Source organism: Panthera onca, chromosome C2 (assembly GCF_046562875.1).
Source record: "Panthera onca isolate mPanOnc1 chromosome C2, mPanOnc1 haplotype 2, whole genome shotgun sequence".
NCBI classification, from domain to species: Eukaryota; Metazoa; Chordata; class Mammalia; order Carnivora; family Felidae; genus Panthera; species Panthera onca.
Genome location: NC_138347.1, coordinates 11,754,041 through 11,778,034, shown reverse-complemented (window position 1 = coordinate 11,778,034; position 23,994 = coordinate 11,754,041). Strand labels below are relative to the sequence as shown.

General features: G+C 42.8%; 1 protein-coding gene across 4 annotated transcripts in view; it reads right to left on the bottom strand.

The window, feature by feature from the left end:
* Positions 1-7,309: 7,309 nt before the first annotated feature.
* TMEM50B (transmembrane protein 50B) overlaps positions 7,310-23,994 on the bottom strand; it is a 33,917-nt gene continuing 17,232 nt past the window's right edge. For 3 of the 4 annotated variants that reach the window (XM_060640431.3, XM_060640430.3, XM_060640432.3), the window contains 6 exons: positions 21,534-21,673; positions 19,722-19,834; positions 18,374-18,441; positions 17,676-17,768; positions 13,873-13,930; positions 7,310-8,781 (listed from right to left, as the gene is read on the bottom strand). In XM_060640431.3, coding sequence (XP_060496414.1) covers positions 8,736-8,781; positions 13,873-13,930; positions 17,676-17,768; positions 18,374-18,441; positions 19,722-19,834; positions 21,534-21,632 — 477 coding nt within the window. In that variant the 5' untranslated portion in view covers positions 21,633-21,673 and the 3' untranslated portion in view covers positions 7,310-8,735. The other variant, XM_060640433.3, reaches the window with a different exon arrangement.

Below are 23,994 nucleotides of genomic sequence, written 5' to 3'. Positions count from 1 at the left end.
CCCAGGACTCCAAACGTGCTGCTGCTCTTTCCCATCCTAACTCAGTAAGCGTCGCGAGGAGGCATGGGGCTGGCGAGAAAGGACGAGAGTTATTGGAGTAAGATTCTCCATTTTCATGTCTCTTCCAAAAAAAAAAAAAAAAAAAACCACACCTGGTTCTACTTCGTAAAATAAATGGCTCATCAGTGGAATTAATACACTAACTTGGCACTTTAATGTCTAGTCAAGCTGAGTACGTAACCGTAAAACATTTGAGTCAGAAGCGTTCTCGTAAATCATTTTTAACAGGGCAGGCATGCACCAAGCCCACCCTGCCCCCCCATCTCCGTGTGGTCTGTAGGCTAAGAATAGTCCCTACATCTTCAAACGGCTGGGGAGGGGGCGCCTGGGGGGCTCAGTCGGTTAAGCGTCTGACTTGATTTCAGCTCAGGTCATGATCTCACAGTCTGTGGAATCGAGCCCCGCCTCAGGAGTCCTGTTTGGGATTCTCTCTAACCCCCTCTCCCTCTGCCCCTCCCCTGCTCGTGCTCGCTCTGTCTCTCTCTCTCTCTCTCTCTCTCTCAAAATAAATGGTTGGAAAAAATCAAAAGAATAGTATTTCATCACACATGAAAAGTATATGAAATTTAAATTTCAGTGTCCATAAATAAACTTTTATTGGAATCCAGTGATGCTCCTTCATTCATGTACCCTCGCTGGCTACTTGTGCACTACATGGCCGAACTGAGTAGTCGCAACAGAGGCTGAATACTTACAAAGCCTAAAATATTTACTGCTCAGCCCTTTCCTGAGAGGGTTCGATGACCCTTGATCTATACAATGAAGGGCTTGTTGGGCAGGAGAAAACAAGCCATTCCCATTCTAGAAGCATATACCAAGTCCCTGCAAGATCCCCTTTGACACTGAGATTATCTTATTCAGGGCTCATAGGAGGAGAGGTATATAATTCTTGCATGTATTCCGGAAAGCAGGTTATGCACTATGTACCGGGGAAGGCTGGATGCAGAGGGTAGGAGTATGCAGACCAATGGAGGAGAACGGGCCCTATACCAAGAATAGGGCTCCCAGAGATGATGGATTAGTTGGATCAAGGCCACCTGTGGCCTATAGGGTACCTTTGTGTGAATTAGACACCCAGCTTTTGAGACATTTTGCTTTCAAGTGCCATGAATTTTCAAAGTAAACCACAGATCTCCTGTTCCTGCGCTGTGAATAGCGCCCCCTGGGGGTCCCACAGTGCTCAGCCCTGCAGACGGCTGTTAGGAGGCCCTTGTTATTCTGGATGGTGTTGAGGCCCACGGGGTGGGGAGCCACAGGGCATGGGGGTGGGGCAGGAGTTGGAGGCAGGGGAGGGCAGAGACTTTCTCTGTATCTGCAGGACACGGGCGGATGCACTGGACAAATGGCTACTGCCTTGTCACCCAGAAATCGCCAGGGCAGAGCACAGCTCAGTTCTAGCTGGTTCTTGGCACATCTGCCTTTATGGCCTTTATTTCACTTGCAATCACTTGTTTCCACTGATAGTGGGTTTTTTTTTAATGTTTATTTATTTATTTTGACAGAGAGGGACCATCAACAGGGGAGGGGCACAGAGAGAAGGAGAGACGGAGAATCCCAAGCAGGCTCCGTGCCGTCAGCACGTGGAGTCCAACGCAGGGCTCAGTCGCACAAACCGTGAGATCATGACCTGAGCCGAAATCAAGAGTGGGACGCCTAAGTGACCGAGCCACCCAGGCGCCCTGATAGTTTTGCCCTAAACTTTCAGCGACTGGAAAACACCTACCTATCTCTTCAAGGTACCCCAGGGTCCTCCCCAAATCAATTTGCTGTATGCTACAAAGCCTGTATTTCAGATGAGAACGTCTAAAACTGTCTACACTGTCTGGTGGGGGTGAGAATCTGCCCAGGCATTTCCCCAGGATGCAGTCAGACCCTGCTTTTCAGTGCTGCTCACAGACCTTAGGAAGCCAGTGCTGTCTGATGGGAACGCAGTGAAAGTGACTCCTTCTTCCTCGCTGCCAGCTGTGGTGACGGAAGACAGCTGGCTGGCCCCGGAGGGCATGACCTGGGCCCTTGCAGCAGCATGTGGCTAGGGAGGGGGCTCCCGTCAGTGCTGGCTGCTCCGATAACTTGCCTGTAAGTCTGAAGTGAGTTCAATAAATTAATCTCTAAATTCGCAACGCTCGGAACGGAGGTAAATACACATCACATCATCCGGAACCCCTTCTTGGCGCTCTTCCCAAATCCAGGACTGGTGCTCTCTGCGTGACGTGGGGGTCTGGAAGGCTTGCCCTGTCCTGCCACACCTACTTGTCGAAATTTAAAATATCTGGAAGAGGCATGGATTATCATCTGAAAGCCCTGTGTAAAATGACATAAGCCGTGTTAAAACTGCGATAAAAAATAAGCACGGGCAGGCTCGAAACAAAACAAAAACCAGCGGACTCCAGACTGTTTTTCTCTCAGCTGGCACGCCACCCAGTGCCAAGAGGCTAAAAAGCCACCGAACGAGTAAGGAAACAACCTTCAGGCAAAGCCATCTGGGAGAGATAAGGGCGTGCACTATTAAACCCCAGCTCCAAACCCAGAGATCTCTAGTAACAAAGCCACTGGAAATCCTCTCCCTCCTATCTCCGTCCTCACCATTGTTATTCTCCATGTCAGGCTGACCACAGGCTCTTCCCAAGGCCACCACATCCACACCTGAGCTTCCCTCTCCTTTCGTTGATTTCCGGCGTTCCGTCTCTTCTTCTAAAGCCACCATTGCAGCAGTTTCCCCAAATTTTATTTCTCAAAGTCTTCTAGGAGGCAAATTTGCAAGTCTCAAGTATGGAAAACACCATAGAATTGAGACCTCCCTCCTAAAAACCTACAATGCACATTTTATACGAAGCTCTTGGGGCACCTGGGTGGCTCAGTCGGCTAAGTGTCCGATTTCAGCTCAGGTCATGATCTCACGGCCCGTGGGTTCGAGCCCCGCGTCGGGCTCTGTGCTGACAGCTCAGAGCCTGGGGCCTGCTTGTCGTTCTGTGTCTCCCTCTCTCTCTGCCCTTCCCCTGCTCGTGCTCTGTCTCTCTGCCTCTCAAAAATAAATAAATGTTACAAGCAGCTCTTAAGAAAAGACTTCACGGAGGGGCGCCACCTGGCTGGCTCAGCCGGAACAGCATGCAACTCTTGATCTCAGGGTTGTGAGTTGGGGTCCCACAATGGGCGTAGAGATTACTTAAATAAATAAAACTTAAAAAAAAAAAAACAAAACAAAACTGTATTGAGCTTGGGTGGCTTGGTCGGGTAAATGTCCGACTCCTGGTTTCAACTCAGGTCATGATCTCATGGTTCATGAGCTCAGGCCCAGCATCAGGCTCTGTGCTGACAGTGCAGAGCTCTCTCTGGCTTTCTCTGCCCCCCTTCTGCTCACATGCGCATGCCCTCTCTCAAAATTAAAAATTGTTTTTAAAAAGCTTTACAGAAAATAAAATGTTTTAACCTAGTTCAGCCCAAGGATTCCTGAGCTTCTTTGACCAGCGTTGTTGGGAATGCTGGCCGAGGGAAGAGCAGGGCCTCGAACTCAGGAGGAAAGGGCTTGAGCCGTGACCCCAATCCGAAGGCAAGTTACTTAATACCTCCAGATAGAAGTTCCTACCTCCAAACGGAAAATGAAGGACAACATGAGGCACATAGAACATTTGCAGGGGCAGGTGAGTCACTGAAAAGATGTGAGAGCATCTCTGCCCTGGAGAGCAGGCCCTGGGCTCTGGGAGGCTCCTCTCTCCCTCCCCTGTCCTTGGAATGTGGGTTCCACTGGTCTTTCCCTCTCAGAGCCTGCTCCAAGGACACGACCTTGAGATGGTGATGGAGTGTTAAGAACACGTATGCGGTACATGTGACTGACCCCGCTTGGGGCCTTTTTATCAACTTTTAAGATTTGGTGTTGGGGCAGGTGCAGGGATGCATTCATCTGGCTGCCGCCCAAGCAGCAAGTTCTCCTTGCTTATTAAACAGGCCACCTACCAGCCTGGCTGGCTGTCCTCTGTGATCTGTTTGGGTAAGGCTGGTTTCACAGTACACCCGAAACAGCATTCTCAGAGCACTTCTGCTATCCATGTAGAGCAGAAAATTGACCTTAAGAAACAGGGCCCTGGGGCGCCTGGGTGGCTCAGTCAGTTGAGCGTCTGACTTTCGCTCAGGTCATGATCTCACGGTTCACAAGCTCAAGCCCGGAGTTGGGCTCTGTGCTGTCAGCTTGGAGCCTGGAACCTGCTTCAGATTCTGTGTCTCCTTCTCTCTCTGCCGCTGCCCTGTTCATGCTCTCTCTCAAAAGTAAGTAACATTACAAATAAATTTTTAAAAAAAGAAAAAGAAACAGGGCCCTAACACGGGAAGCCGGCGGCAGAGCACGGAGTGGGGGCAGAAATGGGCCACGAGAGGGATGATGGAGGGAAAATAAACCGTGTTAAAGGAAAATGAGGGCAACAGGAGCCCTTCGGCCACAGTCGATGTCCATCTATTTGTGAGTCGGACTACTTGCTACAACAAGGATTTGTCTGTCTCGCCCACTGAGAGCACTCGCAGGCCATTTGCACAGACGCTTGGAGCGGCCAGCAAGAGTCGTCTGACCTGCACCATCCGGGCCGAGATGCACGGAGAACTCTGCCTCTCTTGTTGTTTCAGCTCTCCGGCTGAGTGTCAGGTCTACTTAGTGTCATGTGTCTCCCGCCCCAGGGTTTGGCTGGTGATCCCCCCGTGCAAAATGGCCCCAAACACGGTGCACAAGCGTGGTCTTGTGTTCCTGGGCGCGAGCAGGCTGGGATGGGCCTCACGGAGAGAACACCAGGGTGAGAGAAGCTTCCTTCGGGCATGAGTGACAGTGCAGTTTTGAGTTCAAGGTTAATGAATCAATGATATTAAATGTTTTTCAACAGAGACCCACATCAAGCAGAATTAGGTTATTGAGCAAAATGTGGCAGGGGCTAACCTGACCCTGGATTTCCCGGGGCAGGGGGGGTAATGATTCGCTAATTCAGTGTTGGGGAGACTTCACAGGACCCACCTACCTTGAATAATGAGAATTGTATTTGAAAAACTTGTAAGTTTAAGGTGGGGGTGGGGAGGGAAAAGAAGGGTGGGAGAAAATATTTGGGGCCTGTTCATCATGAAATTGAGGGGCAGGGACAATAAGTAAAGGCTGTCTTCAGATATCAAAGAAAATATAAAGGAGTTCATTTTTAATAAAACTGAACTATCATAAAGACTGTTTTTAGGCAAATGGCAATGGGACGCGAAAGCCAAAATCGTCACAACTCCCCCTAGGTGAAGATCTACTCCAGGTTTAAAACTGCAGACCCTGGGGCACCTGGGTGGCTCAGTTGGTTAATCGTCTGACTTCGGCTCAGGTCATGATCTCATGGTTCGAGGGTTCGAGCCCCACATCAGGCTCTGCTGACAGCTCGGAGGCTGGACCCTCCGAGGCTGGACAGCTTCGGATTCTGTGTCTCCCTCTCTGCCCCTCCTCTGCTCTCGCGCTCTCTCGCTCTCTCTCTCCCTCTCACTCAAAAAATAAAACAAACATTAAAATAAATAAATAAATAAAATAAAATTGCAGACCCTGATTTTCTTTGGTGATTCTGCAAAAAAGCGCTGAACCTATCAATCACTTCAGGCCTTTCCTTTGTTTTCAACCAAAGAAAAGAGAAAAACAATCACCAAAGTAACTCAAGGGAGCGCCCGGCTGGCTCACTTGGTAGAGACTCTTCATCTCGGGGTTGTGAGTTTGAGCCCCGTGTTGGGCATACAGATTACTAAAACTTTTTTTTTTTTTTTAAGTAACTCAAATAATCTCTACTTCAAGTACTTTCTACTTCAACAGTGAAGAGAGTGTGCCAAACTGCACAGCTGCTAACAACAAAATGCGATAACCTGTTTAGAGCAGAATAAAATTAGCATGTTTCTCCCTTAGGATTTAACAGGGTGTTACTTGAGATGGTCTGAAAGTAGCTCCAAACTTTAATCAGCTTTAAACGGAATCCAAATGAGAGTGTGATGACAAGAGAGAACAGGAAAATTTGGGATAACTTTGTAAGACTGGCAGAAGACAGTATTTCATGAATTGAATCTAAAAAGGAACGATGAAAAAACATGCTCCTGAGTTGGCGTTCTGATTGAAAACCCCTCCATCATGGAAAAATGTTGAGAACCCGAGTTCAATGCATCCATGTCAAACCCCTGGGTGGGTTCTTGCTCAAGCAGCCAATGTTACATGGCTTGGTAACATCAATCTTTCAGTCTTCAAACCTGCTACTTCATTATGTTGATACATGTCGAAATGTACATAATGGAAGAATTTAGCCTCTATTTTTTCATCAGTGGCAACAAGAAAAGGAATATAAGGATCTTAGAAACAGTGTAATAAGATAGAATGTTCTGGTAACACTGGTCTATACATAAACACCAAAAAGATTCAGATTCAACAGCCATTGAACCTGTTTGATAGGTTTTTTTATTTTTTATGTTTGGGAGAAAGAGAGAGAAAAGAGACAGAGCATGGGCGTGGGAAGGGTAAAGGGAGAATCCCAAGCAGGCCCCACGCTCAGCCCAACACAGGCTGGATCTCACCGAACTATGAGATCATGACCTGAGCTGAAATCAAGAGTCAGACACTTAACCAACCCACTGAGCCACCCGGATAGCCCCAGGGAGAGCTTTGTATTAAGAGAGTCGCATGTATTTTTAAATGATTTTGAAGGACTCTACCTTTTCTAACTCACAATATCTGTAAGAGTGGATACTAACATTATCATCCCACCCTTTTTTTTAAAGTGAGTAAACAAATAGAGGAAAATTAAATGATTTGCTCACAACTACAAAACAACTTCATGGCAGAATCAAGAATAAAGAAAACAGGAGTGCCTAGGTGGCTCAGTCAGTTGAGCGTCCGTCCAGCTTCGGCTCAGGTCATGATCTCTCGGCGTGTGGGTTTGAGCCCCATGTCGGGCTCTGTGCTGACAGCTCAGAGCCTGGAGCCTGCTTCGGATTCTGGGTCTCCTTCTCTCTCTGCTCCTCCCCTGCTCGCACTCTCTCTCTCAAAAATAAATCAACATTAAAAAAATAAAACTGCCACTGTTTTCCAGTGATTTTCCAGCACGTTGTTCGTTAGCCTTCACGCTAGCATTTTACAAACAATGAGTATCACGTATTTCTCTTTATGTTCTAAAGAAAACGGCTTCTTTGACCGGATCCACTTGAATAACTGGAAAAGGAACAAGCCGATTTTTATGGTTCGTTTTCTCCAACTGATTAAACAAGATTGGAATGGGTGAGAAGTAGTATTTATTGCTACAAGTTACAAGAGGGTGGAAACAAATAGTCCTACAATTTGTCGGAAGCAAGACAAAGTTTACTGACATTTGGAGGAAAAGACAGCAACACAGGAGGAAATAACTAAACAAGAAGGTATCTAGACAAAGGCACAGCATTCCACAACCGCTTCATACTCTGTGCACAGGCCAGCCCTCTCAGAGAGGAGGGAGGTTAAACAAAATAAGGCTTACGTTAGGAGCTGATATTAATACCATTACTATTATTCTGTCTTACAACAAAAGGTGCTATAAAATCCCTCTGGAGGAAGAAAAGTGCCACACAAAGCCTGTATTAACAAAGAAAAGCAAAAAAGCAATTAAGACCCAGCTATCCCTTTGACATCCCCCAGAGGAATACCCGCGGTGCAAAAGCAGCGTTTCAAACTCCGCAAAAGGAGGCTTCGACTGGAACGTGGACCTTGAGGTTAAAGATACATTTTGCAGGAAGAGTTGAGAGCCAGCGCAAAGAGACCCTTGCAGTCGGTAACTAAGTGGAGGAAAGGCCTAATTTTTCACTAGGTCGTAATCATTCTCTTTGGGAAGAAGAGCTTTATCTTGAGACGAATGATTCCGGTTTTTGTGATATGGTTCATGCTTTTAAACTGCAGTTGGGTCACGCTTGATGCTGAATTTTGTAATGTCGGATAATAACAGCCTGCCAAGAGAGAACCCCATTAGATCACTGGAGCTGTTTTTACAAGAAGCATGTCGCTGGGCTCCCTTACGGCCTTTTCCCATCGGCCGTACGACACTGAGCTCGTCTGATCATGTATTATCCTTTCTCAGATAAAGTCATGTTACAGGCATTGTTTTTTGAAAGAGGATTTCAAACTAGTCCTTCAGGCATTTAAAAAATCTTCATATAAAAGTCCACTTCTTTAATACAGAAGAACAAACATTTTTCCTTAAAAAAAAAATCTCATTTTTAAGCCAAAATAAATTACAACTTGCTGAAATACCCTTTTGAACGGTTCAGTGCTTATTTCAGATACATGGAGCTGTATTTTCTGCACGTCTTCAGAAATTCAAGATACTGAAACAAAACAGTTAACTCTAAGATGACACGATGATACAATGCTGGCTCAGTGACCAGGTCAGGGTCTAAGTCTTCAGGGATTAAAAAAAAAAAAAAAAAATGATACCATCCCAGCTATATAGTTTTATATTATGTACATATTAACAATCTATTCAGTGATTAAAAAAAAAAGACAAATTTCATAAAACTATTTCAAAATTCAGAGCATAAAAGTGTAGAGAAACAAAACATGTAATATGTAATATACAATCTATCCCATTTGGCAATGTGTAAATTATGTTGAGAGAGAAAAACTTATCTACAAATAGAACAGAACCAAAGGAAATCTGATCTAAGAAGGGCTCTCAGGTCCACAGCTCTTCAGTTCTTCCAAATTTGTAGATCAGAGTGCTAGAAAGATATTAAAATAAATCATGAGGAAAAAACACAGGGAATGAGCAACAGTGGATTCATTTTCTAAATATGCTTTGACAGGTACCTCACTCGTTCCTCTGTTATCAATTTCTAAAAATAAAGACCGCAGGGGTGCCTGCGTCGCTCAGTAGTTCAAGCGTCTGACTGCTGATTTCAGCTCAGGTCATGACCCCAGGGTCGTGGGATCAAGCCCCACCTTGAGTTCCAGGCTTGGCGTGGAGCCTATTTGGGATATTCTCTCTCTCTCTCTCTCTCTCTCTCTCTCTCCCCCTCTCTGCCTCTCTCCCACTTGCATGTGCATGCTCGCTCTCTCTCAAAATAAATCAACTTAAAAAAAATAAAAATAAAAATAAAAATAAAAATAAAAATAAAAATAAAGACTGCAATGGTGCTGGGTCTGAATGTGTTTGTTTTGTACAGCAGTTTGTTGACTTTGATGGCGAAGCTTGATTACACTTTATTAAAGCCTGGAAAGTTATTGGATAGGAAACTTGTAAGGCAAAGAGGCATTTCTTACAGTAGCAGGCATTAGGGCCCCTTTATATTGCTAGGATTCTACCACACCTGAGCTACAGTAACTGAAGAATCCTGAAACAGGCCACGCTGTAATTCTTCGTTCATTTAACATATAATTACTGTACCCTGAGGACTGGCTAGGCAGCAGGCTCTTGGCTAAGTGCCAGGAACGTATGAGTCAAAGCAAGGCAAAGCAATAACAGAGCTGAGAGCCTGAGGGAGATAATCAAATTCCAACAGAAAAAAAAAAAAAATGCTGTAAAGGCGAGGAACCTGATACCAAGAGAGTGAATTATAAGGAGCTGACCGTTTGAGAGCGGTCAAGGTCTTCCTGAAAAAGTGGAGAGTGAGCTGAGATTTAAACGAAGAGTGGGAACGGCCTGAGCAAAGTACAGGGGAAAAAGGGAGAGGAGCAGACAGTGGGGACACTCTGGGACTATAAGGTGAGTTGTGGGCATGCTGGATGTATTGGATTTGAAGTGTCAGCCACCCAAGAGGGGAGGAGTAGGAATGTGAACACACGGTTCAGGCGTGGAGACAGCCATCTGTGACTCATCGGAATATACGCAATAACTGGAGTCCTGAGCATGAAGGAGCTCACCTAGAAAGACAAGAGGCGTGGAATGGAGCCTTAAGAAACCTCAAAAGTTAGTGGCCAGTGGGTGGAGGGCCAACGGCAAAAGGAGGCAGAGGAAGGGTAGCCAGCCACGTAAGAGCTGTACTCCGGCCCTTAGAAAGACCCAGCACATGGGAAAACTGGGCAGCGACATGCAGAAGAATGAACCTGGGCCACTTTCTTACACCAGACATAAAAATAAACTCAAAATGGATGAAACACCTAAATGTAAGACAGGAAGCCATCACAAAAAATCCTCGAGGAGAAAGCAGGCAAAAACCTCTTTGATCTTGGCCGCAGCAACTTCTTACTCAACACGTCTCCGGAGGCAAGGGAAACAAAAGCAAACATGAACTACTGGGATCCCATCAAAATAAAAAGCTTCTGCACAACGAAGGAAACTATCAACAAAACTAAAAAGCAACCGACAGAACAGGAGAAGATATTTGCAAATGACACATCACATAAAGCGTTAGTATCCAAAATCTACAAAGAACTTATCAGACTCAACACCCAAAAAACAAATAATCCAGTGAAGAAATGGGCAAAAGACACGAATAGACACTTCTCCAAGGAAGACATCCAGATTGCCAAGCAACACATGAAAAAACGCTCAACGTCACTCATCATCAGGGAAATACAAATCAAAACAACGATAAGATACCACCTCACACCTGTCAGAATGGCTAACATGAACAACTCAGGCAACAGATGTTGGCGAGGATGCGGAGAAAGAGGATCTCTTTTGCATTGTGGGTGGCAATGCAAGCTGGTGCAGCCACTCTGGGAAACAGTATGGAGGTTCCTCAAAAAACTAAAAATAGAACTACCCTACGACCCAGCAATTGCACCACTAGGCATTTATCCGCGGGATACAGGTGTGCTGTTTCAAAGGGACATATGCACCCCCATGTTTATAGCAGCCCTATCGACAATAGCCAAAGTATGGAAAGAGCCCACATGTCCATCGAGGGATGAATGGATAAAGAAAATGTGGTATATATATATATACAACGGAGTATACTCAGCAATCAAAAAGAATGAAATCTTGCCATTTGCAACTCCGTGGATGGAACGGGAGGGTATTATGCTAAGTGAAACTAGTCAGTCAGAGAAAGACAAAAATCATAGGACTTCACTCATATGACGACTTTAAGAGACAAAACAGATGAACCTAAGAGAAGGGAAACAAAAAGAATATAAAAACAGGGAGGCAGACAAAACAGAAGAGACTCATAAATATGAAGAACAAACTGAGGGTTACCAGAGGGGTTGTGGGAGGGGGGATGGGCTAAATGGGTAAGGGGCACTAAGGAATCTACTCCTGAAATCACTGTTGCACTAGATGCTAACTAATTTGGATGTAAATGAAAGAAAGAAAGAAAGAAAGAAAGAAAGAAAGAAAGAAAGAAAGACAGACCCAGCACAGAGGAAGCACACGGCTGGCTGGTTACCTGCCAGGCTCTGAGCAGAACGCACAGTTGATGCAGTAGCCACAGCCCGCATGAGCACAGGCCTTTACACGGGCAAGGTTTCTGTTCGCCCAAAACTGCCCTTTCATGTGCCACAAAGGGCTGAATCTGAATTTAAATTTGATCTCTAAACACTGCCTTGAGACGTCTCCATGAAAACTTAACTGTATCCCCAGAAGGTTGCTGGTCACGTGCCAAGAAACACAACACAAGAGAGCAGAAACTGTCAAAACATCTTGCAAAATCATGAAGGTCCAGGCCACAGCGCGGTAAGAGAGCAGAGGACGGCGATCTCCCTAAACGGAGGAAATGGGGCTGAGAGTTCAGGGAGGCCAAAGAGGTCAAAGAGCTGGAGTTTGTGAGGCAGAGCACAGACAGCTGAAGAGACAGGGAGCTGGGGAGAGGCACAGGAGGACCCCCTGGAGTCTTCTGCTGAGTACTGATCAGTAGACAAACGTGAGCAAACGACCCAAGAGAAGGGAAAGAACACCCCCCAGAGCTGTCACAGGGCTGGGAAGACGTTCCAATCTCCTAAGCAGAGTGGACAGCTTCACAATACATGGAGCATGAAATGTATCGCCTCAGTGAGGGGACAAATCAATCCTAGACTGGGGCTGCTCTCGTTCTGCCCACCAAAGCTTACAAAAGCAAGACTCCAAAGGGTCAAACTGTTTCCACGTGACCTAACTGCACCCAGGACAAAGCTCAAAAATATTTAAAGGGATGCCAAAATATCCAGCCCCCCACCAGCTGTATGCGAAGAAGCAAACAGGAGGAAAGAGACCCAAAATGAAGAGAAAGTAGAAATAATCAATAGGAACAGACTCAGAACTGACACAAGGAGATGACCATTGAAATAAGATATAAACAGGGGCGCCTGGGTGGCTCAGCTCAGTGGGTTGAGCGTCTGACTTCGGCTCAGGTCATGATCTCACGGTTCGTGAGTTCGAGCCCCACATCGGGCTCTGTGCTGACAGCTCAGAGCCTGGAGCCTGCTTTGGTTTCTGTGTCTCCCTCTGTCTCTGCCTCTCTCTCTCTGAAAAATAAACATTAAACAAATTTAAAACAAAGAAATAGATATAAACATACTTCGTATGTTAAAGGAGGTGAAGGAGAGCATGAGCATGTGAAGAAGAAATCCGGAAAATCAAGCTAATGGAGACAACAAACACATGTCTGAGACGAAAGATCCACTGGATGGATGGGAGGAGTAGACACTGCAGAAGAGATTAGTGAACTTCAAGATTAACAACAGAAAGTAACCCAAATGAAACACAGAAAGAAAACAAAAACAAAAACCCCTAAGCATTAGTGAGTGTGGGACGACTCGAGCAGCCCAACCTACACGTGCCTGGAATCCAAGGAGAATGGGATGGACAGAAAAAAATCTCTGAAGAAACCATGGCTGAATGCAAATTTGATGAACACGAAACCCACAGATCCAAGAAACTCAACGAACTCCAACAGAATAAATACGAAGAAAACTACATCACAGCACAGCATAATCAGATTCCTTAAAAACAGTGACAGAAAGTCCTTCAAGGACTTCAAGGCTCAGATCTTCATGATTTTGGCAGGTGGTGGTGGGGGGGGGGGGGGGGATAAATTTATAAATGATGCCTAAAATACCTATCTTACCTTAAGAGACATTTGTTCTGAAATGCACAGGATCTGAGCTTCATTTTAGGGTTTGTTTTTAGAAGAGTGCCCCTAAAAAATACTTTTAATATTGTTTTATTTTTATATTTACTTTTAGTTATTTTAAAAACTTAATTAAAAAAAATCCAATCTCCTGACCAGGTTTTGTATATGACATGCATGATATGTATTAATTCTGATTTCTTGCTGTTTTTCTAAGTTTATTTCTTTTGAGAGAGTGAGCGAGCACGCAAGCACGAGTGGGGAGGGGCAGAGAGAGGGAGAGAGAGAACTCCAGTGCAGAGCCTGACACAGGGCTCGATCTCAGGAACCATGAGATCATGACCTGAGCCAAAATCAGGAGTAAGATGCTTGACTGAGCCACCTAGGCGCCCCTGTTTTTCTTTTTCTAATAACGATTCTTGATACGTTTTTTTTTAACAGGCTGTGGAAGCAGTAGTCTGGGTTCAAATCCCGGCTCTGCAATTACTAGCTGGGTGTCCAGTAAGCTCTGAGCCTTATTTCCTCATCCATAAAACAGGAACACCACCTGGTCCGTAAGTATTAAGTATTTAAGACACTTAAGTGGGAATTACAAAAGCAACATATATAAATCATCCATCTGAGCTCTCTGCTCATAGCAGGACCCCAATTAAATGGTTTTATGTAGGCCCTTAGACAACAGTGGAATTGTCACCTTTTAAAAGTTCTATACACTGTAATTGATTCAAGGGATTATATGTGTTCCATTCTGTATGTTGCTCTTAAAATGACGTGACATTTCTCTCAATGTTTTAGGTGTGATCAAGAAATTAGGCAACTTACCTAAAAAATATAAGTGCATTTTGAAAAAACACAGCTAGTCCTGGATAAACATCCGTATCTGCACATTCAAAGTAAAACGGGTTAGGAGATTACAAAAGGCGAACGGCAGTAACAAAGCATCTGTGCCGTTCATAATGACGTACTCTGTATAGTATAAAATACAGCTCTCATTCATCAACTCTAAGAAACCTATAATGAAACTGAAGTAGGAGAATGCCAATCTCATTCTCCCAAAACAAAGGATTGTTCTCACTGTGGATAACGGACCGTGAACTTAATAGGTTTTCTCTTTCACCCAAAGTAACTGCCATGGTTTGAGCTTCACCACAAGTGCTGGGGAAGCAGCGGCTCGTCCCTTTACTTTCCAAGGTCAATACCGTGCTCTCCCCTAGCTGCGGGTTTGCTTCCCACGGTCAGCTGTCATCCAGAAGCAGATGGTCCTCCCTCTGACTTATCATCAGGTCAACAGTCGCCTAACACTAGGTCACAATGTCTATGTCATTCCCCTCCTTTCATCTTGTCACATAGACATTTTATCATCTCCCATTGTCACAAGAACAAGAAGGGGGACTAGTACAGGAGGTTTTAAGAGAGAAACTACATTCACATAACCTGTTACAATATACTGTTATAACTGTTCCATTTTATAATTAGTTACTGTGGTTAATCTCTTACTGTGTCTAATTTATAAATTTTATCATAGGTACTTAAATATAGGAAAATCATAGTATATTCAGGGTTCAGTCTTATCCACAGTTTCAGGGGGTCTTGGAACCTGACCCCTGTGGATAAGGTGGGAGACTATAGAAATACCAAATGCTAGAAAGATACACATTAAATTCTTGATGATCTTGTACACTTATTTTCTTTCATGAACTCAGGAGTTTTATTGTGCAAATATGACAGATACAAAATGCTATAAAAATATACAAAAAAATATAAAAACATTATAATTCATCATTCTGTTCTTTCACTGGATCTCCTCTGGAGGAAACAGCTACTATCTTCAAAGGAAGAGAAAAAAAATTGAAAATTACTTGAAGTTTTGTGGATTTTTAACTTTTATGAAACTGTAACTCTTGATTAAAAATATGAGAATTGATGGAAAAACCTTCAATTTTTAGCTTTCAATATCATAGCAAAAAATACAGCAGCATGGTCGAGAGCTCCAAGTCTGAGCCAGATCCCTGGATGTGAATCCTGACCCTACCAGCGACTAAATGTATGACCATGGGCAAACTAGTTACCTTTGATATGCCTTAATTTCCTCATCTGTAAAATGGGCATTTTAACAGCACCTACCCCACAGAGTATGAGAAATGTGTGACCATGTATAGTGCTTAGAACAGTACGTGGCCCAGAAAGTGCTATATAAATGTTAGCAGCTATTATGATTAGTAATAGTTCAAGAAAAGCTGTATGGCAAAAGATCTGAAACATGGGTTAGAAATGCTCTCTGAAGTAAAAGCATATTCAGTTCATAAACAGAAAAGTACATATAATGCACACTGCCGTAGAAATAGAAAGATAAGATCCATAACTGAGAAATTTCTCAATGTGCACTAGTTATCTTTTTAAAAATTTTTTTAAATGTTTATTTATTATTGAGAGAGAGAAACAGAGCACGAGAGGGAGAGGGACAGAGAGAGGGAGACACAGAATCTGAAGCAGGCTCCAAATTGTCAGCACAGTGCCCGACATGGGGCTCAAACTCACGAGCCGTGAGATCATGACCTGAGCCGAGGTTAGACACCCAACAGACTGAGCCACGCCTCAATGTGTACTAGTCCTTTAAAAATTAAGACTGAATTGGGCCACCTGGGTGACAGTCAGTTAAAGCATCTGACTTCGACTCAGGTCATGATCCCGTGGTTCGAGAGTTTGAGCCCCACGTCGGGTTCTGTGCTGACAGCTCGGAGCCTGGAGCCTGCTTCGGATTCTGTGTGTGTGTCTCTCTCTCTGCCCCTCCCCGGCTCATGATCTGTCTCTCTGTCTCAAAAATAATAAATAGACATTAAAAAAATAATAAAATAAAAACTAAGATACGATCAACAAGGGCACAACCTTTACAAACTTAGTACTTCCCGAAACACCTTCCAGAAGTTATGATTTTTGCATATCTTCACAGTAGAAACTGTCAAGTTTCACCTGTTGCTTGAAGTAACTAAGTAGGCTTTCCAAGGAAATCACTAATATCACTTAGAGTCAGGGATAAAGTGAACTTAAAACACACTTCCCTATATGATTCCATTTATATGACACAGGCAAATCTACAAATACAGAAAGTAGACGAGTGGTTGCAGGGCTGGTGGAGAAGGTAATGGGAGTGACTGCTAATGGGTGAGGGGCTTCTTTTTGGAGTGATAAAAATGTTCTAAAATTGAATTATGTAATGACAGCACAATTCTATACTAAAAACACTGAAACATATACTTTAAGTGGGCAAATTACTTGATATGCAAATTATACCTCAATAAAGCTGTTTTTAAAAAAGTGCTTTCCTTCACATGAGATTCATACTAGAACTGCGTACTCCATTAGTATTTTTAATTAACTAAAATAACACCTTTTAGATATATTTCATGAGTGGTATTATTTAAACATCAGTTAACCACTATTCTCTTGTACTGACTTATTTTGTGCCAAGTGAAAGACAAAGATTTCCAAAGATCAAACTATGAGACTTAAGGGGTCCTATCAAGAGTATTAAAAGGTTGGCTGGGGGTAAGGACAAGGAGATGTGATAGTTCAGCAGAGTAATAGATTCCAGAGGGACAGGGATCAGAAGATCAGAAGACACGTTAAGTGTTACGTGTTATCTGAAACAGATTCTCGTCTTTGGCGTGAGGGGAGAGAGCCAGTGAAACAGGTTGTTCTGATGCTTCTAGAAGCCCGTGCTGAAACTGGGTCCTGCCTTTCAACTCCACCCTAAAGGAAAGCTGTGGTGCCAGGAGTAGCCAGAAAACAGAACACCTGGGTGGAGCGAGCATGAATGTTTCTTCATGAAGACCACACACAGGTTTTCAGGCTCGCCCCTAAAACACTCCCTTGTACCTATGACTGAAACATTGCGGCTGATACTGGGGTTCACACCCCTTATCTGAAATACTTGAGACAAGGTATGTTTTGGAATTCAAATTTTTTCACATTTAAGAATGGTAACATGGGGCATAAATATCACACAGCCCCCCGACTCTGTTTGGACCAGTATCCACAATCAAATAGAACCACATTCCCGCAAGAAAATATCTGAATACTTATTCAATGGAATGAAACCATAAGGAGACCCTGTCAACTTAGGTCGGGTTTTGTTGCCAAGGTCATAAAAAGCCTTGACTTTCAGCACTCTGTGGATTTTAGAATTGTGTATAAGGGACTGCGGACCTGTACAGGTTTCGCACTTTACCCAACAACTTCTGTATCTTCACACAGTCATATCTTCAAGCTAAGTGAATAGTTACACTAAATTTTACTCCAGGAAGAGTTAACAGACTAAGCCAAACATAAAAGACATATCTGGGGGCGCCTGGGTGGCTCAGTCGGTTGAGCGTCCGACTTCGGCTCAGGTCATGATCTCACGGTTCGTGGTTTCGAGCCCCGCATCAGGCTCGGGGCTGACTGCTTGCTCAGAGCCTGGAGCCTGCTTTGGATTCTGTGTCTCCTTGTCTCTCTGCCCCTTCCCGACTCACGCTTTGTCTCACTCTGTCTCTCAACAATAAATAAATGTAAAAAAAAAAAAAAATTAAAAAAATAAAAAAGACCTATCTGAATCTCTATGAAATAAAGGAGGAAGAAATACTTACTTTGGGTAACATATGCACCAAAAAGAATCCACATGGAAGCAATAAGTGACCCAAACATCAACATGAAACCAATGAACAGCCAAACACGAGCACCTGCATGAAGAACAGGCTTTATGATTTCGCTCATTTCTGCAGCTCCGTCCTAAGAATGCGTAACACTGGAAATACTGTTAACCTAACGTATATTGTGCACATCAAAGGCAGTCACATATATGCATACACCTGCTGTAACAATTAACTGAATGACGATTTTAAAAAACAAAATACTGAAAGGGGTTAAGCCACACCCGGAAAGAGAAAAAAGGAACATTACCTTTCTACTGGCTAGAGAAACTAACAGCCTGGCAAACTAAACTAGGTGAACTTCTACGTAATTATATGACTAAATTGATTAACTGATTAATTAAACCCCCAAGCCATCATTAGCTTTTCAGGAAGAGTAACCTGGAATCCAAGAGCCATTGATTTTAAATAATCACGTTTTATTCGTGTGAACATTTATTCAGTAAACATGACTAAAATAGTACTTCTGGCAGTAACTTGAACTTTGTTAAGGATTTAAATAACACAAGCTTTTTTTCAAAGTGAATTAAAAACCTTCTGTATAATCATAACTAGTCCTATATAAAGAGACTGCTCTTTTCTGCTAATAAATCCCTCTTCTGCCAACATACATTGACGACTCGAAGGGCCTTTACCTGTTCTTCCTAAACAGCCGCTTTCATAGCTGTCACCTCTCACCTGAGCATTGGACACAGCATTTATCCTGGAACAACACAAAATCACCTAATAAGCTTTCATGCTGCTAGTATATTCACAGATATTTACATTCATTTAGAAGAGAGACATTTCCTGCTTAAAGTCACTACCTGAATAACTGAACATATCTTTTAACTTCATGAATAGCCTAGCGGAGAGAAATGTTACATGCCTCGTATTTACCTAAACTACACCCAGAAGACAGACTTAATTTTTAGAGATTACTATCATTTGTCTCCAGAGATTACGAAAGAGGGGCCAATTTTCTGATTTCTTTGACTATTTTAATTTATACATGAATGACTCAGTGTGAGTCATAGTTTAAGGTTCTCATTATAATCAAGAGTTGAGTTTCTGTGTTAAAAGTCAAGTGATGTTCTCTGAACCATTTCTCAAACTCAGACATTTGGTCTATCTGTAATTAGTAGGCCCACTTTATTCAGCTTCTCTTGACATTTTTGTTAGAGTGAGGTGTGTTTATAGTAGAAATGTAGCCTTTTCTTAGCATCTTTACCGGATGTAAGTATTTCCATCTTCAGCAATTTAACTTTTATAACTCCTCACAGTATAAGGAAATTATATAATCTTAACATAGTTTTAAAAATTAATAAAAGACATCCACGGAAAGTTTCCAAACTCTTTCATGAAGTGAGATTTAACAGATAAACCCACAAATGATTTAATAAAAAAGAAAAGCCATAGAGCAGTCTCATTGGAGGCCCATCCTGCCCTTCCCCCAGCTACTGGCCAACACAGGTAAGCAACACATTAAAAAAAAATTATACTCCATGTTAAAAGTTGCACGTGTTACAATATTCAAGAATGATCCACTATGAAAAAATCTAGAAATGTAACATTTTTTATTACATCTAAGATGCCACTCATCTTTTAAGATGCACGATTACTTTTTTTCACCACCAAGAAAAAAAAGATGATCAACTGTAATTATAAGATACCACTGACTATAAGAAGCACCCGGATATTCAGATACTCAAATATAAAAAATATTCTTGGTACTGATAAGTACTAATTGACCAGTTTAACAACATTATAAGGAGAAAAATCACACTATAACCTTTATGGGTGCTAAAATGATAGTGATTAAATCCAACACTCATTCTCGACAAAAAAATCTTAATACAATGGGGAAAAAATATATATCTTTATGTTAAAGATGGATTCGTCGCCATCGATTAAATTAAAAGGTTATCCCAGATAGCAGTAAACTATAAGGAAAAAATGTTTTTAGGAAACTGATCTTGAATTGAGAATTACCTTCATACTTACATGAAGAAAGCCAATGTGGAAAACACGCCACATGTGTGAAAGGCGTGGTTCAACTGCTCTGGCTTCGGGTACACCACAGCAGCGTCAATCATTATCCACCAACCTGTAAAAAACTTGCAAAAGAGTCCAAGGCATTAGACTAACGCTAATCCTTTGGCTTGGCATGATACTTGCTCTTTAACATTCCTGTATTTCCACCGACCGTACAATATTTCTAGATTGAGCTCTGGATGTTCAAGTAGAAAAAATAAGAATCACTTGTTTACTTACTCTTGGTAGCACATGAGGTGAAGTTACCTAACCAAATCTGTGTAAGATTCTGAAGTTCTCTCAGTGCAAGATAAAGCAAAAAATTGTTACATGGGACGAATTATCCGCTTCTTTCATCCCCCATAATTCTGTGCACAGAAGCTCTCTTAACTAACCTCTAGCTAACCAGATCCTGATTACCTGACATGTCTCATTCTCTCTAGAAAGCATTCCTTTTTAATATGCCCACGCTCTTTTGCTTCCACAAATGAGCTGTGTGCTTACCAAGGGTCAGTTATCATGTCTCCAGAACTATTTAAGCCTCTATCGTTTTAACCAATCATGTAATCTCATTAAATACTGTGTAACTGACTGAGCAGGAAGGAGCAGGTCAAATGTGATGTTTCTACGTAAGCTACGCTGAAAAGACTTAGAGAAGTTGCTAAAGAATTCCACAGACAAATTACTTGCAGGGAACACGACCATAAAGTGCAAGAAAAGACTTAGAAGCATCACAGTTATCTTTACTTCCTGCTCTGGGTTTTTTTTTTTTTTTTTTTTTTTTTTCTATTGGACTTCAGGTGTAGAACCGTATACTGGAAGAGATAAATTTTTAAAAATGTAGTCGATACTGAAATTTGCTTCAGAAATTCGGCGAGGGCAGGGCGTGATTGATGGAATGCTGAAGCAAGACCGGTGGGGATAGTCTTTGAAGCTGGATGGTTAAGTACGTGGGTTGAGCAGGGCTCTTTTACTATTCTCCCTATTCTTGTTTACCATACATGCTCGATGTTTTTTATAATAAAAAGTTGAGGGGCACCTGGGTGGCTCAGTCGGTTAAGCGTCCGACTTCGGCTCAGGTCACGATCTCATGGTTCGTGGGTTCGAGCCCCGCGTCAGGCTCTGTGCTGACAGCTCGGAGCCTGGAGCCTGCTTTGGATTCTGTGTCCCCCTCTCTCTCTGCCCTTCCCCTGCTCGTGCTCGCCCTCCCTCTCTCTCTCTCTCTCAAAAATAAATAAACCTTAAAAATTTTTTTTTTTAAGTTGAGAAAGAAAAACTGTTGGAAGAAAATTGGGCAAGAGTTTCTTCCACAAATTTCTTCCTCTCACTCTCCGTCAGTGCTGCAGCTGGGGACAAGGAGCTGGTGCCCCCTCCCTAGAGCACTGCAGGGCTTCTGGCTCGGCCCCAGGTCCGTAATTACTGCTGTCTACACATCCTGAACCTCAGTGAGTCACGACACTATTTGGTTATCAAATTCTCCGAGCCTGACGAGCTTCAAGAACGTATACATCTTGTATCATTAACTTAAAAATGCTACTGCCTACAATAATTGTATTATCACTTGAAGAAAAGGTACCAAGTTTAACAAATTTATAAAATCAAATGAACCCAGGGCCTACCATGTTTTGTTCACTAATATCTAGAACTCGAATTAATTATTGATACAAAATAATAGTGAAATAAATAGTTCTGAAAGGGTATTCAGGGCCCAAAGGAAGCGACATTAATTTTCAGGGCAAAAAAATGAAGCAGAAATGTCACCAACCACGCTTTTTCACTTACCAGTACACCCGCCACCACAGAAGCCACGGCATTTCTTCTCTCACTCCAGTCAATACATTCACATTCTGGCCAACGGAAGTTATCTAGGAAGCCTGCCATGTTCACCCCGTAAGCATGGATTTTTCATTAAACTCTGTATTCTACAAATAAAAAGACAAAAAAAAAAATCAATCGAAGAAAATGTTTTTACGTAGTGAAATATCTTTTCCTTTCTTAAAGCTCTGAACACAAATTTGCTTTCTGTCCAAACCTACGGTTACAAAAAAAAAAATTAAATACTTCAATGAATACCTATGGTCATGTACGGAGGACTGTGTTGGGACACAAGGGGGAGCCTACTATTTACGAAATGAGTCTGATGGTTTTGAAACACGTCTGCCAAGTTCTCTGACGCTTCCACTTCACTGAGAAGTGAATCTATGTCCCTCCCCTTGAGTTTGGGCCACCAATAAAAACGGGTGGACCAACAGAGTAGAGGAAGTGATACTGGGTCGCTTCTGCCATACAGCTTCTAGGAGTAGATAATAAAAGGCAGTGAGTGCAGTTTGTAGCTCATTTTCTAGAACACTAACACCAGAGTTCTGAGTTGCCATGTAAAGGGTCCAAGGTCACGATGCTGTGAGGAGAGCGTGTATAGGGATTCAGGCCCACAGTTCCCAGACACCAGCTGGCATCGACTGCCAGGTGTGTGAGCAGCCACTTCTGGGTGACTCACGTTCCGGCTACTGCATTACTCCCAGACTTTACGCTTTACGAAGCCCCAGGTATACGGTGCAGACACACCATCCTGGCTCTGCCCTTTGCCAATTCCTGACCCACAGAAACCATAAGCAGAATAAAATGGCTACTTTAAACTACTAAGTTTTGGAGTTGTCAAGAATGCAGCAATCGATAACTGGAAGGAGACAAATCATGTGCATAAAGAACTATAAGGGTACATACGACATGTTGTGAGAATTTTCAAGAAGAGTACGTTTAGATGAGGTGATCCAGGAACACCTTAAATTCCAAAAAGACAGGGGGAAAAACCCACAACTATTTGAAAGTACTGAAGAGTGCTGAAAAGCGGGCAGAAACTGGAGGCAATTTAACCCAGGAAAGAAAACATGGTAAGATCCACTTTTATGCAGCTTCTCCCCCTGAAGAACCCCTAGTCCCCCCACTCCCACCCCAGTGATCTCTGTGGTACGTCATGGCTAAAACCTGAGCAAAAATGCCACAGTCTTTTTGGCTTGAGGTATCAGAGGACGGAGTTTAGGATTATTAGAGCAGCTGGGAACTGAAAGAGGAAATCTTAGAAAGGGGCGAGTCACAGGAAGAAGCCCCAAACACTTTAATATAAACTTTCTTTAAATACCTGGCTAATCCCCAAACAGCACATGCATGAAGGAAACTCCAAGAAACTCAGCAGAAAAAAATAGCTGTAAGGCTAAAAGAACTAAACAGAGGGGCGCCTGGGTGGCTCAGTCGGTTAAGCGGCCGACTTCGGCTCAGGTCATGATCTCGAGGTCCGTGAGTTCAAGCCCCATGTCGGGCTCTGTGCTGACAGCTCAGAGCCTGGAGCCTGTTTCAGATTCTGTGTCGCCCTGTCTCTGACCCTCCCTTGTTCATGCTCTGTCTCTCCCTGTCTGAAAAATAAATAAAACGTTAAAAAAAAAAAAAAAAAAAAAAAAAAAAGAACTAAACAGAGAGTTTCCATGCTCCCCCGCTGCATGGTATTTTAGAGTTTGAGTTCCACCAAATTAGAGATTAGTAAACACTTTGGGATTACTCTCTAAGTGTGAAACCAAGTGTCTGCAATTTCAGGGTGATCAGCCAGTATTTTAACTGCCCAACAGAACAAAAAGCGACACTCCAGATGAAGATAACTGAATTGAGAGGGTCTATAATGTATCATCTACAATGTCCAATATGTAGTTAAAAAAAAAAATTACTAGACAGTCACACAAGCCAGGAAAAATGTGATCTGTTTTCAAGAAGGAAAAAAAAAAGCAATGAATAGAAATAGACCCCAAAATGACTCAAGTATTGAAATTAGCAGACAAGGACTTTTTTTTTTTTTTTAATGTTTTACTTTATTTATTTTGAGAGGAGAGGAAGGGTGGAGGGAGAAGGAAAAGCGTCTTAATTAGGCTCCATGCTTAGCGCGGAGCCCAACGTGGGGCTCAGTCTCACAACTGTGAGATCAGGACCTGAGCTGAAAACAGGACGCTTAAGTGACTGGGCCACCCAGGCACCCCATCAGACAAAGACTTTAAAGCTGCCAATATAAACACATTCAAAGACTTAAAGGAACATGGTGTAAATAACTAAACTGATGGAGATCTCAGTGGAGAAAGAGATACTTTTTAATGTAAACTCTAGAACTGAACATTTTAATAGTTGAAAATTTAAATTCACTAAATGGGCTTAAAAGATTAGAGACAGGAAAAAAAAAAAGGTGGTAAACTTGAAGAAAGAT